This window comes from Dendrobates tinctorius, unplaced genomic scaffold (genome assembly GCF_039654945.1).
Source record: "Dendrobates tinctorius isolate UK_male_01 unplaced genomic scaffold, ASM3965494v1 ptg000127l, whole genome shotgun sequence".
Lineage (NCBI taxonomy): Eukaryota > Metazoa > Chordata > Amphibia > Anura > Dendrobatidae > Dendrobates > Dendrobates tinctorius.
The window spans coordinates 5,734,100-5,749,125 of record NW_027361795.1 but is presented as its reverse complement, the minus strand read 5'-3'; the positions used below and the strand labels follow the sequence as shown (position 1 = coordinate 5,749,125).

The 15,026-nt window shown below is 45.9% G+C and overlaps 1 protein-coding gene across 1 annotated transcript in view; it reads left to right on the top strand.

Annotated features, from left to right (window-relative positions):
• The window catches only part of LOC141047389 (glutathione S-transferase Mu 4-like), a 61,234-nt gene that overhangs the window by 30,070 nt on the left and 16,138 nt on the right, over positions 1–15,026 (top strand). The window contains exon 7 of the mRNA XM_073542447.1: positions 3,629–3,739. Within this exon, the coding sequence (XP_073398548.1) occupies positions 3,629–3,739 (111 nt within the window). The remainder of the gene's footprint in view (positions 1–3,628; positions 3,740–15,026) is intronic.

Below are 15,026 nucleotides of genomic sequence, written 5' to 3'. Positions count from 1 at the left end.
GGCACAAGTGTTTGATGCAAGAATATATCTTGCAACAAACACACCAGCACCTTCAAGACAGAGTACAAACAGAATCAAGACAGCAGTCCAATACACAAAGCAATCACTGTTGATCATGGGGGCACAAGTGTGTTTGATGCAAGAATATATCTTGCAACAAACACACCTGTACCATCATGACCAAGAGTCAATGCGGCCTCACAGAGCAGGTTTATACTTACTGAACGCCTTTTTGGAAGTTGCAGAGGCGTTGTCCCAGCCATCCATCAGCGCTGCGGCCACCTCATTCCAGAGCTGCCGGGTCACCACTGTGTCTTTGTACTGCTGGTCACGGCTGTCACACAACGGAATACGCTCCTCAACAAGGCGGATCAGGGCGTCGTTATCAATGTACACGTCTTCTTCATCACGTTGTGGAACCTAGAGCAAAACAAAAAAAATTATCATCTTGGAAATTTAGGAGAATTAAACAGATAGAAAAAGAAACAGAGAAGAAGCAAGATAGAAGATGAAAAAAAAAAAACAACAAAGGAACAATGAAAGACTATATACGTACATTACGTATCCTCGCCGTGACTTGGCTATGCTGCTCAGGCTGCTCCCGCTCTTCGGCCTCACTTGCCGTGTCCGATGTCTGTAAAGAAAAAAATTATTACACATTCCTAGATGCAGCAGCTATACATACCCAAAGGCAGCAATATCCTCACCTCACGATCAGCTTGGGCCAGTTCTTCCTGGTATGGTGAATAAACCAGTTCAGAGGAAGACATGCTGAAATGTAAAGAAAAATAAAACATTAGTACATAATAAATTGTACAGGACACACACACATTATGTTGAAGAATACTCACATTTTGGCTGCTGAAGCTTGAATCCAAGGCTCTTGTCTGGTCTTCTATTCAAGGCTGTCTCTGGCTGCTCTTCTCTTGCTGTCTGTAGCAGGTCTTATCTTCAAGGCTGTAGTGGTGTGACCCTGAAGACACCTTGTTTTATCTACACTCCTCCCAAACAATGTTGCTTGTTTAGGGGGAGGTTTAAACAAGTGTCTAGACATTGTTTACTGAAATCGCGTGCGCGCAGCAAGCGCTGACGTGAGCACTTCCAAGCGCACGCAAGCAACCCCATAGACTGTAATGCTATTTTTTGGTGCATACCGTGTGCGCGCTTTTTTAACAATGTCGGGCAGAACAAAAAATGCAACATGTAGCGTATGGCGCATCTGGACGCACACCTGGAAAATGCGCAGCGCACGCAAACGCTGATGAGCGCGTGCAATCGCTAAACACTGCGCACATCATGTTAGAGATAGGGGAACATTGCGCGTGCACCCGATAGCGCTCGATGCGCTGCGCGATAAAACGCTAGTGTGAAACCAGCCTAATTTTTATAGGGACTGTTCAGTTTTGTAGTGACTTTTTGTGTGCTCTATATTAGAAACTCCAAAAAGGTGATACCATTTGAAAAACAGCACCACTTAACATATACAAAATTGCCTTCAGGTGATTCATTAACCCATTAGGTGCTTTTCAGGAATCAATGCAAAGTGGTATGACAGGAATAAAAAAGTTTTTATTTTTACGACTAAAATGTTTAACTTCTGTGCAGACCACTATAGCCGGCAGACGCCAAGGTCGTTATTTGGTCATGAACTGCCATGGCAAACATCAGGACCACGCGATCAAGATGTCAGGGTGCCAGTGGGGTTACAGAAAGGAGCTTCTGCATTCTGTTAACCATTTACAGTTGTGGCCAAAAGTATTGACACCCCTGCAATTCTGTTAGATAATACTCAGTTTCTTCCTGAAAATGAGTGCAAACACAAATTCTTTGGTATTATCTTCATTTAATTTGTCTTAAATGAAAAAACACAAAAGAGAATGAAGGAAAAAGCAAAACATTGATCATTTCACACAAAACTCCAAAAATGGGCCAGACAAAAGCATTGGCACCCTCAGCCTAATACTTGGTTGCACAACCTTTAGCCAAAATAACTGCGACCAACCGCTTCCGGTAACCATCAATGAGTTTCTTACAATGCTCTGCTGCAATTTTAGACCATTCTTCTTTGGCAAACTGCTCCAGGTCCCTGATATTAGAAGGGTGCCTTCTCCAAACTACCATTTTTAGATCTCTCCACAGGTGTTCTATGGGATTCAGGTCTGGACTCATTGCTGGCCACCTTAGAAGTCTCCAGTGCTTTCTCTCAAACCATTTTCTAGTGCTTTCTGAAGTGTGTTTTGGGTCATTGTCCTGCTGGAAGACCCATGACCTCTGAGGGAGACCCAGCTTTCTCACACTGGGCCCTACATTATGCTGCAAAATTTGTTGGTAGTCTTCTGACTTCATAATGCCATGCACACGGTCAAGCAGTCCAGTGCCAGAGGCAGCAAAGCAACCCCAGAACATCAGGGAACCTCTGCCATGTTTGACTGTAGGGACCGTGTTCTTTTCTTTGAATGCCTCTTTTTTTTTCTCCTGTAAACTCTATGTTGATGCCTTTGCCCAAAAAGCTCTGCTTTTGTCTCATCTGACCAGAGAACATTCTTCCAAAACGTTTTAGTCTTTTTCAGGTAAGTTTTGGCAAACTCCAGCCTGGCTTTTTTATGTCTCGGGGTAAGAAGTGGGGTCTTCCTGGGTCTCCTACCATACAGTCCCTTTTCATTCAGACGCCGACGGATAGTACGGGTTGACACTGTTGTACCCTCGGACTGCAGGGCAGCTTGAACTTGTTTGGATGTTAGTCGAGGTTCTTTATCCAACATCCGCACAATCTTGCGTTGAAATCTCTTGTCAATTTTTCTTTTCCGTCCACATCTATGGAGGTTAGCCACAGTGCCATGGGCTTTAAACTTCTTGATGACACTGCGCACGGTAGACACAGGAACAGTCTGGTCTTTGGAGATGGACTTGTAGCCTTGAGATTGCTCATGCTTCCTCATAATTTGGTTTCTCAAGTCCTCAGACAGTTCTTTGGTCTTCTTTCTTTTCTCCATGCTCAATGTGGTACACACAAGGACACAGGACAGAGGTTGAGTCAACTTTAATCCATGTCAACTGGCTGCAAGTGTGATTTAGTTATTGCCAACACCTGTTAGGTGCCACAGGTAAGTTACAGGTGCTGTTAATTACACAAATTAGAGAAGCATCACATGATTTTTCGAACAGTGCCAATACTTTTGTCCACTCTCTTTTTTTGTTTGGTGTGGAATTATATCCAATTTGGCTTTAGGACAATTCTTTTTGTGTTTTTTCATTTAAGACAAATTAAATGAAGATAATGCCAAAGAATTTGTGTTTTCAATCATTTTCAGGAAGAAGCTGAGTATTATCTGACAGAATTGCAGGGGTGTCAATACTTTTGGCCACAACTGTAGATGCTGTAGTCACTTTTGACAGCAGAATCTAAGATGTTAAACGGCGATGGTCAGTACCAACACTGATCGTGGCTGTTGAAGCAAGTTGTCAGCTACAGTATACAGCTGATAGCTGCTGGATTGTCACCCATCGGTGGATGCTAGTCTCTGATATCGCAGATTAGTAAAAAGATGTATTGGTGGTCATTAAGAAGCTATATAATTTATAGTTTTACACTTCTAATTCTATAATGTATGTGTTTTCCATCTCAAAGCTTACAATTGCAGATATTCTGATATATGATGCCCTGGATCAGCACAAAATTTTGTCTCCTACCTGTTTGCAAAATTATAAGAACTTGGAGGACTTCCTAATAAGATTTGAGGTAAATGTTTTAACAAGTTAAACTTGAAATAACTTTGTAAAGCCCAATTTTACGTTTTCTTACTAAAATGCATCATAACATGAAATCTCTTTGCTGATAATCTGAAAAATATCCAATTGTTCTGTACATACACCTCCTGGAAGGTCCATGTATTTCTTGGGTAACAGACAGCTTGAGTGGTTTGGTTTGGTAGTTGTCACCTTCCATCTGCCTCATACCTACTAGCATATATTTTTGTAGCTTAGCGAGAAGAAAGAGACAGAATATGGCATGACTGCAGGATCAGATTACTCAGTGATTGTTTGGCACCATGGAGACACGTATATCTGCACAAAGCTGTGGATGCAAAGTTTAAAGGTAACCTGTCACCAGGTTTGGTCGATAAAAGATGCGGCCACCGCCTTTCAGGGCTTATCTACAGCATCTATAATCCTGTAGATAAGCCCCTGATCTGACCTGAAAGATAAGAAAAATAACAAATTCCTGCAGTGCAGAGGAGCTGGGCCTCTTTGACCTTTCCTGGCGCCTGTGCACTGCAGTACTTTGCTCTGCCCTCAACAGGGCAGAGGAGTACGCCTGAGCAGGAGCGCGATACGAGGGAACCATAAAGCAAGCAGGAGGGTGGCATCGCAAGAAGATAGAAGGCGTCGGACCCGGACCTGCGACACCCATCGGTCCGCCCCCCCCCCCCCGTGTGGGTATAATAAAAGTTATTTTTCTTATCTACAGCACTCTATAATGCTGTAGATAAGCCCCCGATCCAAAAGATAAGCCCTGAAAGGAGGTGGCCCTATCTTAAATCGGCCAAAGCTGCTGACTGGTTCGCTTTAACCACTTTACCCCCGGGGGGGGGGGTTTGCACATTAATGACTGGGCCAATTTTTATAATTCTGACCACTGTCAATTTATGGGGTAATAACTCTGGAACGCTTCAACGGATCTTGTCGATTCTGGGATTTTTTCGTGACATATTGTACTTCGTGTTAGTGATAAAAATTTGTTCGATATAACTTGCGTTTTTATGTTTAAAAAAGAAAAAAAAAAGAAATTTGGCAAATTTTGTAAATTTTCAATCTTTGAATTTTTATGCCCTTAAAATGGGGAAATATGCCACACAAAATAGTTAATAAATAACATTTACAGGACGTCCTATCCTGACAGCACCATGGGGTTGTCCTTCCTTCATCACAGGGACAGGAAATGCACGAGAGGTTGAAAGGTCCCCTCCCACTCTCAGACTCCAGTGTTTTTCCTGTCCCTGTAAGGACAGACACGAGAGCGCCGCGGAGGAAGATAGCCGCGGCATCCAGGAGAAGCTTACCGAATGGCCAGGGGGATCGGGGTCCCTAAGGGGGGTTCTCCGCCAGGCATCCCGTGGAGCGCTGCTCCGGGACTCGGAGCCGCTTCCCCTCAGCGGAGCTCTCGGCTCCCGCCGTCACATGCCGCATCATCCCCAGGGCCGCATCACTTCCGGGTGCCAGATGACTGCTTCCGGTGGCGTCCCAGCATGGTCGGAGCAGCGGCGCGGCTGGGGCAGCGATGGCTGAAGCAGCAGACGGCGTGAGGATCAATCGACCCACTCAAGACAAGGTAGGACGATGGGGTGGGTCAGCTGCACGGGACACCACCATAGAAGGCGCTGTGGAAACCCAGTGATCACCCTGAACCACCAATGTCTGTAAGTAGTGGACAGGATGGACATGCTTAAGACAGGAGCTTTAACCAAAAAGCTCCTGTACTTTATGATAGCAAAAGACAGCACCGACTCCTGCAGCTTCAACCTCCAGGAAACCAGGCAGATCTAATACCCGTCCGTGCCAGCATGACTGCAAATCACCTGTACTGACGTCTCTGCTGGGAAGGAACCTCTGCGGCTGCAAAGGATGGGAGACCGCAGAGGACAGGGCTTGAGATTCCCCCTGTGCAGTGGGGGAAACTTGACGCCTAATACATCTATCCCACGTGCAGACAAGTCCGCAATCGCAGGTCGCACGGAGCTGAGATGCACATAGGGGTCAGATAGGAGGTCCACACTTCCGTTCCAGGACGGCTACCTTCTCAGTCTTCCATCCCACACTATGAGGTGTTAGGCTGAGCAGCCGGCGCTAGTCAGGTGTCAGCCGCTAGGCGGCCAGGATGAGAGTCCGGTCGATCATCGGATGAGTATAAATCATTCTAGAGGAATGGGAGGACGCTGAGAAGCGGCTCGTTGTCTCCTGAGACTTCAGGCTCTCCTACCGTCAACCAGGTTAACACTTGGGATGGAGTTCCTAGGATCGACAAGCCAGGGGGGTGTCAAGGAACACTTCAATTCCCTTTGAAGATTCCTCTAGCCCAAAAGACCCAGGGTCAAGAGGCCGACAGGCTCCTAAAGAGGGCTTGGGTCTGCAGTAGTAGATAGGGCACATCGGTCGCCAGATCCACGTATCTAGGATCAACCAGTTGGAGCAGCCACTGGCCATTCTAGGCTGAGCGTGAGTGCATTCGTCAGGTGGCAGCCGTTGAACAGCTTGAGCCTGGGCTGGGACCCGAATGGGAGACAAGCCCATGCTCGGAGGTCCGACAAGTTACAGGGGAAACCCCTAGAAGTGATTTCTTAGGCCTGTTTCACACTTCCGTTTTTTCAAATCCGTCAAAATCCGTTGGTTTCCGTAAAAAAACGGATCCGCCATTTTTTTTGCAGGATCCGTTTTTGTCCCATAGCGGTTACCGCGGATCCGTCAAAAAACGGATCCGTTTTTTTAAAAACGGATCCGTTTGCATCCGTTTCCGTCAAGAAAACGGAAACGGATCCGTTTGGCGGACACAAAAACGGAAGTGTGAAACAGGCCTAAGAGGACCATTCCCTGGGAGAGTTGCAGCTAGATTCCTGTTGGACGCTTCGGCCGTACCGGTGTGTTTGTGGCTAGGAATAATTCTGTACCCAAAACGGCTCGCCAGGCCTTATGGATGAAGATCTGGTCAGGGGTTTACCAGTTGGAAAAATAAGTTAGGTGCCATATGTTTTCAGACAGGAAGGTAGTTGGACCGGTCTTAGATACAACACGGAAGAATGCCACTGACATTAAAAAACGGTCCCGTGGGAAAGCAAAGGTTTTCCCTTCAGAGGTCCCGTCCTTTCCAAAGGCAGGAAGATAGAAAGAGGGTAAATCGACTCGCTGGTATCACCAGAAGGGGGGAAGAGTAGGATCCCCCTTCTCGCTCAGGACAAAGTTCCTCAACAGGCAGTGACACCATACTGGTTGGGGGGAGCCTCAAAACACTTTCTGGAACCAAGGGCTCATCCCCCAGAACCAGCGGATCCTGAATACAGGTTCCCAGTGCTATACCCGCGAATTTATAACCCCCCCAGCACGGTTTGTAGTTACGAATCCCGGCCCAAAACCCTTATAGACACTATATGGGCAGACGTAATGGATCTACTAAGATCAGAAGTAATGGTCCCGGTTCTAGGAACACCTCCGGTGGAGAGTCGGACAATTATAAATTTAGAACCACTAAACCAAGGGATCCGATACAAAATTTCGAATGCAGTCCCGAAAACCACCATTTCCTGAATAGATCAGATCGCCACAATAGATCCAGATGCGCATACTATCACGTTCCCATCCACCCTCACCCTCAGAGGTTCCTGCGGTTCGCACTGGAAATGGGAAGCGGATACTACCATTTTAGTTTCAGGCTCTGCCTTTCGACCTAGCTTCAGCACCCGGGGTTTACGGAGCCGATCGCCAAGATCAGGGCACACTTATGAGGCAGCATAACCATCGTGCCACACCTGTAGGACTTTCTCGGCATCAGAGCTAAGAAAACAACTCGACGGGGTAATCGCCACGCCCGGAGACCTAGGATTGGATCCTGAACAATGCAGCCCGGTACCCGGGAAAAATTCCTGAGAGTCTCATTAGATCTCAAAACAAGAATCTCGTTTATCGGAAGAAGGAAAGGAGGCCATCAGGAACAGGGTTCATCAGCTATGGCGAGATCAAATATCCAAAAGACTACACTAAAGGTCCTAGAGACCCTGACAGCAGGCATACCCTGCGTAAAGTGGAACCAGGCTCACACAGGAGTCTAAGAGTCTACAAGGAAATTCAGTCAAATAGGACAGAACAGCAGACCGCTCTGGACAAAGACTCGACCGTCCCCAGCCCTAAAATCATCTCTGAGACAGGGAACCGGTCACAAGATCCATCAGCCCAGGGGACCTCGGATCCTATCACCATACAAGACTATCATGTACGCCAGCAGGAAAGGGGGGCCCATATGGAAGGTACCTTCAAGGACATGGCCGGGAAGCATCATTTCACAGTCCTCAAACTACAGAGAGCTACGAGCAGTTGGGAGACACTTAAACGAAGCCGGTCGAGTCCACAGGGCCAACTAGGAAAGCCAGGTCAAACATTGTAACCACAGTATCTTTCCTATGCCAACAGGGGGAAAGCTTCAGGACCTGGCAGCCCGCATCTTCACCTGGGCAGAGAACAGGGTTCGCTCCAGATCAGTGATACACCTGCAGGGCCCAGGAACAACATAGCCGACTATTTGAACAAAAAAGAAGTCAGAGCCACCGAGTGGGAGGTGAATGAGGAGACATTCATAGGCTTACGCCATCAGTGGGGAAACCCTCAGCTAAACCTCTTTGCGACAAGGAAGAACACCAAGCTACAGAGATTCTTCTCTCGGTCCAGCAGACCATCCAAAAAAGGGGTCGACTCCTTGAATCGGAGATGGAGTGGGGGATTGCTATATGGTTTCCCCCTATTCCTATAATACCGAGAGGCCTCAGAAAGATCCAGGGAAAAGGCGAGTGACGCTAGTAATACTCTTCGGGCCCAGGCGAAGTTGGTTCCACCACCGGAAGAAGATGGCTCAGGAAGGACCGCTCCATCTACCAACGCCAGAAGATCTACTTTCCCAAGGCACAGTTCGGCACCCAAATCTGGGTAGCCTACAGTTGGCAGCATGGATCCTGAGAGAGGGATCTTAAGATCCAGAGGTCTCTCCGACAAAGTGATCTCAACGATGCAGACCAGCTGTAAGCCTGTTACGAGGGCAATCATAAATCTGGGAGAAGTTCTGCTCAGAAGGTGGTAGTGTCCCCATAGATCCGTCTCGCCCAGAGATCTCTCAAATCCTTGACTATCCCCAGGCAGGATTTAATAAAGGTCTGAGTCCAAAGCACATTGGAAGTTCAGGGAGCAGCTTGGAGTACTTTAATTCACCTTGGCCTCTCATCCAGGGATGGCTCGTTTTACAAAGGCCATACAGAGATTAAGACCCACAGTGCTCTGGGGGACCTAAATCTGGTACTTACCGCTCTACGCAGACCCTCATTCGAGCCAATATCAGAGATAAATGTCGCAAGACTTAAAAAAAAAAACAAAAAAAACAAAAAACGTCCTTTTGGTAGAGATCTCCTCAGCCAAGCGGCTGGGTAAAAGCCATGCCCTGTCAGTCCAGAACTCCTACATTCAACTATTCCACGATTGCATAATACTAAAAGGGAACCCAGGATTCCTCCCTAAGGTAGTATCTCCCCAGAGTTTATACCAGGAGATAGTTCTACCCTCATTCTGCCATCCACGGAAAACGGAGTAAGATTCACTCATTTGTCGTCAGACGAGCGGTCACATGCTACTTAGAGGCCACTCAGGAGTGGCGACAGGACGCAGAATTGTTTATCTAATACAATGGTAGAATAAGATAAAGGCGCATCTATGCACACGCTGGCAGGGTGGATAAGTCAATTATCTCCTCAGCATACGACACTGAGGGATTACCTACCAGGGAGCTTAGAGCTCATTCCACTAGGGCGATAGCAACGTCATGGGCAGAGAAGGCGGGAGCCTCAGTAGAGAAAATATACTGGGCTGCCACTTAGTCTACACTAGACACTTTCTGTAAACACTACAAATTGGACACGCTAGCAGCTAGCCAGACGACCTTCGGTCGGTCGTAAGATGCTAAAAGCAGTAGTCCCACCCTAAGCGAATTCCTACTTTGGTATTCCCCATGGTGCTGTCAGGATAGGACGTCCTGGAAAACAGAGATTAGACCTACCGGTAATGTTATTTCCAGGAGTCCATCCTGACAGCACTGGTAGTTCCCTCCCGATGATTTGCATTGGTAATAATATGCTTGTACTAAATCTAAATAAATAATAATTGCATCCATACTGGTGTGGTACTTGGAAAATCTCTGGAGTCGGAGAGTGGGAGGGGACCTTTTAACCTCTCGTGCATTTCCTGTCCCTGTGATGAAGGAAGGACAACCCCATGGTGCTGTCAGGATGGAGTCCTGGAAATAACATTACCGGTAGGTCTAATCTGTTTTCCCACATGCCTACTTTACATCAGCACAATTTTGGAAACAAATTTTTTTTTTTGTTAGGAAGTTATAATGGTTAAAAGTTGACCAGCGATTTCTCATTTTTACACAAAATTTACAAAACCATTTTTTTAGTGACCACCTCACATTTGAAGTCCCTTTGAGGGCTCTATATGGCATAAAATACCCAAAAGTGACACCATTCTAAAAACTGCACCTCCTCAAGCTGATCAAAACCACATTCAAGAAGTTTATTAACCCTTCAGGTGTTTCACAGGAGCAGAAGCAACGTGAAAGGGAAAAAATGAACATTTAACTTTTTAGTCACAAAAATGATCTTTTAGCAACAAGTTTTTTATTTTCACAAGGTTAAAAGGCGAAACTGGACAAACAAGGTTATTGTACAATTTCTCCTGAGTACGCCGAAACCCCATATGTGGGGGGAAAACAACTGTTTGGGCACACGTTGGGGCTAGGAAGGGAAGTAGTGACATTTTGGAATGCAGACTTTGATGGAATGGTCTGCAGGCGTCATGTTCCATTTGCAGAGCCCCTGATGTGCCTAAACAGTAAAAAAAACAAACAAACCCACAAATGACATTTTGGAAACTAGACCCCCAAGGAACTTATCTCGATGTGCCCCCTTTCTGGAACTAATGTTTCCTGTTATGTAAACTTTAAGTAAATTAGTCATGCATGGAGGTGTGGTGCAGTTTGAAGCAATCTTTCATACACAGGCCAGGTTTCTCGGGGAAGGTGTTGCATTGATAAATGGTGTCCTTGTTTATTCCCCTTTGTAACACACTCGGCACCTTTTTGCGACTTACCTCTTTTTTCCAGTTAGTGGGACCACCCCGGGGAAATGCTGACCTGGTATGATATGAGCACCTTCAGTTTCGGAAGTACTTGGGCCCGCTCCTTCCTGGGTGCAAAATATCGGGGCCTTAACCACTACCTCCTGGAACTGAAGGTATGACGTATCGGTGTGGCCTGCACATTGTGATAGCAGGAAAGCGTTGAGCATTGCCATTTGTACAATGTGCACGGCCAGCTTTTTGCACCACACCTTGGCCTTAAAGCACTGTACGGTTGGAGGAGTTGATCAGAGATCAACGCCCCCCATGTTTTTGTTGTACCCCAGTTCACAGTCTGGTTTGCTGACCTGTGCAGAGGTACCTCATACAGCTGAGGGCGCTACCATCACTGTGTATGGTAGTCAAGAGAAGCACATCCCTCTTGTCCTTGTACTTGACCACTGGCAGATGGTGGCTACATTGAGCTCTGCTGTCACCCCTTCTGAGCATCTCCCTAAGTAGCGATTTCAGGAGGCCTCTGTTTTTTGCGGACAGTACCGCAGGCTGCGGTATCTCACGCAGAGAGGGATTTGAAGAGTGGGATGCTGCTATAAAAGTTAACGGTGTAGAGTTGATAACCTTGATCCAGCAGTGGGTGCACCAAATCCCACACAATTTTCCCACTCCCAGGACAGGGGGACATTCAGGGGGTTCAATCCTTCGTAAACTCTAAACCTGTGGGTATACCCTGAGGTACACTTCCACAGCTTAGAGTTTGAATCCGTACCTGGCCCTTTTGCTGGGCTGGTGCTGACGGAATCTGAGCCTTCCTAACATGAACTAAGGACTCATCCACGCAGATGTCCCTTGGGGAACGTACACTTCATCAAACTTATTTTTGAAGTGTTAGATGACCGGCCAACCTTTGAACAGACGGTCAAAGTTGGGGTCATCTCGTGGGGAACACTGTGCATTATCGATATAATGCAGGAATTTGTGGATGGCCTCAAAACGCATCTGAGCCATGACCATTCGGAACACTGGAGCGTTGTATAAAATATCAACACTCCGATATTGCCGAAGTTCTGGCTTCTTCAAGAACCCCAAAACTGCATCATTTCAACTACGTCTACAGGAGACCAGTTAGAAAATGATGAACCGGGGTTTCGTGCCAAAAATTAACGAGCATATAAATTAGTTTGGCCCACCATGAGGTGAACAAAATCCTCAGAGAAAAAGACTTTGAAAAAAAATTCTATGAGGCCGGTGGTGTCAAACTTGATTCCTGATTCTGCCACAAAATCTGGAATCAGTGGCTCGTAATTTTCGGGGGGCGAGGTCCATGCGGAGTCCTCAATGGGATGCGCCGGTTCATCTTCATTTTCTGGAATGGTGGCCGCTGCCTCATCTTCTGTCCTGGGACTTCTGCGTGGCAGTTCCGCAGGACCCGAGGAGGAAGACGATGAAGACTCTGATAAAGAAATGTGGGATACTCTCCCTCTCTATCGGTGTCGGACTCAAGGAAAGCATATGCCTCCTCCACTGAGTAGCGCTGTTGGGACGAACGTGATGGGGGGACTTTTTTTTTCAATATAAATATGGTGCTTGTGTCAAGTACTTTATTTTTAACTGTTTGTGTGTGTGTGTGTGTGTGTGTGGGGGTAGTGTTTAGTGTAAACTTCTGTCTGTAAAGAAAAAGCTAAAAGAAAAAAAGCACAACCAGGGAGAAAAAAATGTCTGACAAGAATAGTGTAAAATAACAGGCACGAGCTCTAATAAGTGAACTGCTTCACTTATCGAAGTTCGGCGGCTGCTGGATGTGTGCACGGAGGTGGCACAAAATAGGGTGAGAAAGAAAAGGGAGCATGAGTGTTGATCAGTGAACAGCCTCACCAATCAATGCTCGGCGGCTGCTAAATGTGTTCATGGAGGGGGTAAAAAGATGGGGGGTGGATGGAGAGAGATCGATCAGGGATCAAAACACTTTATGGTTGTAGTCTCTCTTTTTTCTTCTGTCTTGTCCTCTTTCTTCTTTTTTCAGCAGGGATTGCGGTGTCACAGGCTTCTGTGGCACCACAAGGCCCAGCACAGCAGGAGATCCAGCAGTGTGAGCGCTCTGCAGGAATCCTCAGCTAGTTTGAGGACCTGCAGAGCAGTCACACAGGTCACAGAGCAGTCAGGGGGTCACAGGAGAGAACACTGGTGATTATGGGTAGAAATTGAATCATAGAATCATAGAATCGTAGAGTTGGAAGGGACCTCCTGGGCCATCTGGTCCAACCCCCTGCTCAAAGCAGGATTCGCTAAATCATCCCAGTCAGATGTCTGTCCAGCCTCTGTTTGAAGACTTCCATTAAGCGACATTCACTCTGATACTGATGGATTATTGATATGTTTACTACTCCTGGACAATGTTATTTACATTTGCCCATACCTCTTTGATGAATTTGTGTCTAGGATTTACTCTGTTGTTACACATATTGTATAAACCCTGATCTCAGTATCACCATGTGTACCCCTGTGTTGGCCGTGGTATTCCTCTTGTCCTCTTCATTGTTATAAGCCTTTATATTGGTTTTTACATATTTTCAAAATTTTTTGAATTAATAAAATACAAAAATCTTTTTATTGGATGGTGTTTCTTTGCTCTATTTCTCTTGTGTTTATCCTTCCATTGGGAGCATTTCCATTTGTTATTTTGTTGCTAGGCATTATGCCTCTGTTTTTGGGGGTGAAGTTATTTCTTCAACATTTATTATAATTACTTTATGCTTATTTTGACTTTTTTTGTTTTCAGAATTTTAACTTTGCAAGCTATTTGCATCGCCACAACCAAATGGGAAATTTGAAACCTAAAAACTGTTTCACTCATCTCTACAGCCACTATTCCATGATGTGGCCAGTTTATCATGCTCAGCCTGGTCACAGATTCTTTTCAATAACTACCTGCACTTTTTTTTTTTTTTTTAGTAGTGGTTGTCATCTGTAACAGAGAAGGAAGCTATCTAATCCCAGTTTTTAACTCCTCAGCTGCCCCTGTCAACTGGTGTATCTCAGTGCTTGGACACAGGGATTTGGCTTCCTCTGTCACTTTATCAGCATCCTAACAGGGCCATGGCAGTTTTTAGGGTAACAGAGGCATCTATACCTGTGATGTCTAATGAACCTGTGAGGCACTGCTGAAGGCACTCAAATAATCCAGAGGATGGCAAAGAACCCTAGGAGGGAAAAAAAATCCTTCCAGACTCAAAAATATATAATTAATCACCATCTCCATAAAATGTTCTTTTGCACAAAGAATTCTATAGTTTTATTGATCTTGCTATAAAATATCCCAGTTTATTGGAAAACCTAGTTTCCTCTAGATGTAAGGAAGGCCCCTTTGTATAGTTAGTCCGAAGTATAAATTATTATTTTATTTATTTAGGTTTTGAGTGAGATCTCCAGATGGACCTTTTTATAGCTTTATACATGGTCATTATGTTAGCCTTCAGCCATAATTTCACACTAAACTATCCTGATAATTTAATTATACTTTGGTTGCCCACCTCTTGTGCTCAAGCTCTGCTATATATTTCTCATGCACTGATGCTCAAATAATGTGTCATATACTATGTTAGTGAAAGGTTCAGCCATAGGTATGGCCGAGGACACCTGGGCATTAGTGTCCTAGCCTCCCCTCACAGAAAAATGTTCGCTAGTCAGCATACCTGTGTCTTCAGGTCCGTCTCCTTCAGGATCTTCCCTGTGCCACAGGGAACTCTCTCCAGACGGATTTGCATTAATTGAGAGACAATCCATTTCAGCTTTAACCAGAACATCTTTACTGGATTGTCTACATAGCACATCCATAATCTTCACAACATTAACAACAGGCTTCACACTTCACTGTTCCTTCTCTTTCTCTGCACTTCTCTCATGGTTGTACAGCACGTACCTGGGTCGGACTGTCCCAGATGAGCCCTCAGCGATCTCCCTGTTAAGCTCTGCTTCGGGAAGACTTTCACTTGTCTGTTTCACCCCAGACCTAAGATTATCAGCTTCCAAGGTCAGTTGCCACATGGCAAGTGACCTGCCCTTCTGTGCTGTCCCTTGCGATGACACAGCATCCTCCTGGTTCAAACTCGCTGTGTCTGGAAGTTCCCTCAGCAGTTTTGCCCCGG